This window comes from Taudactylus pleione, unplaced genomic scaffold (assembly GCF_031769625.1).
Source record: "Taudactylus pleione unplaced genomic scaffold, aTauple2 ptg000061l, whole genome shotgun sequence".
Lineage (NCBI taxonomy): Eukaryota > Metazoa > Chordata > Amphibia > Anura > Myobatrachidae > Taudactylus > Taudactylus pleione.
Window position 1 is genome coordinate 2,043,510 of NW_028284463.1, and position 4,641 is coordinate 2,048,150.

Consider the following 4,641-nt stretch of genomic DNA (forward strand, 5'->3'; position numbering starts at 1 on the left):
GTATGGTTAGTGTGGCCTAAACCCCCTCTGTTTTCATTCCTGATAGCTAGAGATGCGCCAAGTTACATTGTGGCTGATCGCACCACAAACGTGCGCACACATTCCACCATATGACTTCCCGCGTCTGCATATGCTACTGTACGCTATGGTGCTCACTGCGATTGCATTATTCATTCCTATGGAGGCACAGTAACGTACGCAGTGCGTGTACCCGATTGCAGCGCACGTCTCACGAGGCGTAATTTGCCACGCCAGAGGCAAGGATATAGCTGGGCATATCTGTATAAAAGCAAGCGATTTCAGCTGTCTCACCTATTAAAACCACGTCTTTTTGGGGGTGCAAATAAGCAGCAGTTCGTCATGCACTTTGGTAGACTTCCATGTAATACATGGAAATGTATTATACCTTCTCTTCCATATATAAACATTGGCACTGTGGTTTTATGTAATGCAATTTAATCTAAGTGAGGACTGATGAGCAATTTGACTCTTAGTAATTACGTATTTGCAAATGTCATATAAATTCAAAATGTAAAAAACATAACATATGGTTTGGTATGGTTGCCCCTTAGCAAATCCACCCATGGGGCAAATCTCCCCCCAGGTCTTGCACTATTTGTTATTTTCAACCAAACCTTTATGCAATAATGACATGTACTTGTTTTATCCTATATGATGGTCCGATATTACATGCAGGATAGTCCGGTGTTGGAAGACAGATAAAATGAGTCATTTTTTCACAATGTTGTTCATTACTAGTAGGATATAATAATTAATGAACATTTTCAATAACTCTAATTAATTATTGCTCTTAGTTTTAGCCAAATGCATCTCTGTATTGCCTTCTTTACATCTTTATTCTGTAGACTGTATATCACTGGGTTTAACATGGGTGTGACAACAGTGTAAAGTAGAGTGAAGATCATCTCCAGGACTCTGTAGTGGTCTGAGGGTGGCATCATAAAGACAGATGTAGCTGTCCCATAAAAAATGGTGAGGACCGTGAGGTGGGATGAGCAGGTGGAGAAGGCTTTTCTCCTACCATCTTTCGATTTAATCTTCAGGATGGCGCTAATTATTTTTATATAAGACAACAAACTGCAGTAGAACGGGCAGCAGCCAAATACCAACAATTCTATATATATCACTATAAAAAACAGCTCCTTGTTGGAGCTTGCAATGTCCATGAAAGATTTAGTATCACAGAAGTATTGGTGGATTATGTATGAATAGTAGAAAGACATATTGGAGGCTGATAATGTAATAAGAAAAGAATTTAAACAACCAGACACCCATAGGGCAGCCGTCAGTTGTACGCAGAGCGTCCCGTTGAAGATACGGTGATAGTGTAAAGGATTACATATAGCTACATACCGGTCATAGGCCATTGTCATAAAAAGGAGAATTTCTATGCTGCCAAATGCATCAAAACAATACATTTGGGTAAAGCACTGTATGAAGGACACTGTGTAATTCCCAGACAGTAACATGTACAGCAGCTTAGGGACAGTGACTGTTGTGTAACAAAGATCTATTAAGGACAAATTACCAAGGAACAGATACATTGGGGTGTGCAAGTGTTTCTCCATATAAATGACCTTTATTATAACAGAATTTGCTATCAGACCCATTAGATATAATAAAAGAAACACAGTGAATAAAATTGAATTATACGCTGATATAGTAGAAAAAGCCACAATATGGAATTCTGGAAAAGATGTGTAATTTTCCATTATTGTTCATAAAATTCTGGAAAATAATTTTATTATATATATACAGTATATATATATATATATATTTAAAAAAAATGGTTTCCAAAAATTGGTTTTAATGGAAAGAGGAGATTCAGGCGTTGACTGATCAGAGTGTCCCGAGATTCATTGATAGAGACATCATCATGAGAGCACACTGACATAACAAAAGCATGTCAGTGAGTAATGACTCTCTCAGTTGTTGATGTAACAAAACATTTTTATAGACATATAATATATAACAGTATTTGTCTAACACTTCAACCACTGAAGAATTCTATAAAAATATCTTACTCAAGCATATATAGTCAATAAACTTTAAAACATCTTTCTAGATCAATTTAATCACTGTAAATTTTATATAAATATGTAGAGAATATAATAATAATACCAACATTATTATTATTATCCTTTATTTCTATTGTGCCACAAGGGTTCCACAGCATCTTACAAAGATCATAAACAATTGAGCAGAACAAGAGAACAGTGACATTCTGAACAAGACAATGCAGGACAAGTAAATGGTATATAAACGTTTCTGCAATAGCAGTCATTACCATCAAATACTGTATGTAGTATGGTGGCAGAAGTCAAGGATTAAGTGGTGAAGGTAATACTAAGGGAAGGAAAAGCACATGAGTAAGAGGGCCCTGCTCATGAACTTACATAGCAGAGAGATAGTTAGAGATACTAGTGAGGAGAGAGAGGGAGAGGCCATGGGAGGATGGGTGGATCTGTGTTTCATCATCATAGAGCTGATTTTGTAGGCCAAAAGAACTGATGAGCTTACCTAAAGAGGATATATAGAGGGAGATTAGCTGGGGTCCATAAATAGAACCTTGGGGGACACCTACTGTGAATGGATGTGTGGGGGAAGAGTCATCAGCAGAAACAGAGAAGGAGCAGTCAGAGAGGTAGGAAGACAGCCAGGAGAGAGCAGTATCATGTTGACCAAGGGAGTAAAGGATTTGCAGGAGAAAAGGTTGGTCCACAGTGTCAAAAGCCATATAAAGGTCAAGGAGAATGACCAGAAAGTACTAGCCCTTGGACTTGGCAGCAAGGAGGTCATTGTTGACTTTTGTCAGGGCAGTTTTATTAGAGAAGAGAATATGGAAGCCACACAACATTCGGTCAAGCAATTAGTGGGATAAATGAAAGGTAGTTGTAAACAATATGCTCAGGGTGTTTAGAGGCAAAATGGAGGAGAGAGATAGGTCAGTAGTTGTAGAGAGTGTTAGAATCAAGGGTAGTTTTTTAAGAATGGAAGATTCAAGGTGCATTACTTGAATGCTGAGGGGAGAGTGCCTGAATATATGGAGAGATTGAGGAGGTAGGCAAGATGGCAACAGACAGAAGGAAAGATGTTTTGGAGGAGGCAGGAGGTGAGATGAAGATCAGATGAAGGTCATAACTTCATCTACGGATATATTGAAAAAAAGTCAGTTGGAGAGATAGATGGGGAGGGATAGGCTGGCAAATGAGAAGGTTGGCTGCAGATGGTCTGGTTGGATATGATGTCCTTACATATGGAGTCAATTTTAGATGTAAAGTAGGTGCAAAATCAAGGTCAGAGAGTGATAAGGGGAGGTGAAGAGGGTCTGAGCAGAGGAGGGTGTTGAGAGTGGCAAAAAAACTCCAGGGGTTTGAGGACTGGGAGGAGATGAGGTTTTTGAAATATGACTGTTTAGAGAGGGAAAAGTCAACACTGTAGGATGAGAGCATGAATTTGAAATGGAGAAATTTTGCCATAGAGCATGATATTCTCCACTGTCAGGGTTAGTGAACACTTTTGTAGGTATCTGGTGCAATTAGAATGCCAGGGTTGAGATATGGATCTGGGATGGTGAGTAGTGATTGCGAGAGCAACAGAATCAAGAGCAAAAGTAAGGAAGGCATTGTATAGGGAGGTGGCTTGTTCAGGGCGGAACAGAGAGAGATTATAGTAGAGAAGTTAGTCAAGCAGGAAGTATAGGGAAGCAGTGTCAATAGCCTCAATGTTAAGTTTGGTGACAGTAGACTTAGGAGGCAGAGGTGGAGTAGGTGAGAGGGATAAGCAAAAAGAGAGAAGGTGATGGTCAAAGAGAGGTAATGTGGAATTTACGTAATCAGAGATATCGCAGCGCTGAGTGAAAACCAGGTTGAGTAAGTGCCCACTTACATGGGAGGGTGAGGATGTCCATTTGAAGAGACCAAATTATGATATTAAGGTAAGGAGTTTAGAAGCAGAGGAACCTGTTGGGATATCAATAGGGATATTGAAGTCACCTAAGATAATGGAGGGAAGAACTGAAGAGAGGAAGTGAGGAAGCTGGTAAGCAAAGTTGGCAAGGAATTTCGAGGGAAACACAGAAGTATGGTAAATGACAGCTGCTTGAAGGTAAACAGGTTGGAAGAGACATATTTCATTAACCTCAAATGTAGAAAATGTGAGAGATGGTTCAGAGGAAATTAGTTTTTAGGAGTAACTGGAGGATAGAATAAAACCAACACCACCACCATGGTGACCCTCAGGCCGAGGTGTGTGAGGGAATGTGAGGCGCCTAGTGAAAAAAGCAGCAGAAGAAGTGGTGTCAGATGGGGCAAATCCAGGTTTCAGAAATTACTAGGAGATTCAGAGAGTTGGAGAAGAAAAGGTCATGGGCGGGGACTAGTTTATTACATACTGATCTGGCATTCCCAGGGTACAGGAGAGAGGGACAGAGTTTGTAGGAGAGATATGAATACAATTATCAGGGTTGCTTTAGTGTGAAAGTGAGATTAATTTGGGAGATTGAGATGAATATAGTATAGTGATGGTGAGGACTCCAGAGCTAGGAAGGGAGGGAGGATAGTGTGATGTGGAAGGATATGAGGTGAGGTGAGCTGAGGAGGAAGGGTGCAGGGCTTAGTG

The 4,641-nt window shown here is 40.0% G+C and overlaps 1 protein-coding gene across 1 annotated transcript; it reads right to left on the reverse strand.

Annotated features, from left to right (window-relative positions):
* Window positions 1-794: 794 nt before the first annotated feature.
* LOC148534938 (olfactory receptor 1E16-like) lies at window positions 795-1,733 on the reverse strand. Its single transcript, XM_088464888.1, has one exon. It carries the CDS (start codon window positions 1,731-1,733, stop codon window positions 795-797), a length of 939 nt encoding a protein of 312 aa, XP_088321014.1.
* Window positions 1,734-4,641: the final 2,908 nt, after the last annotated feature.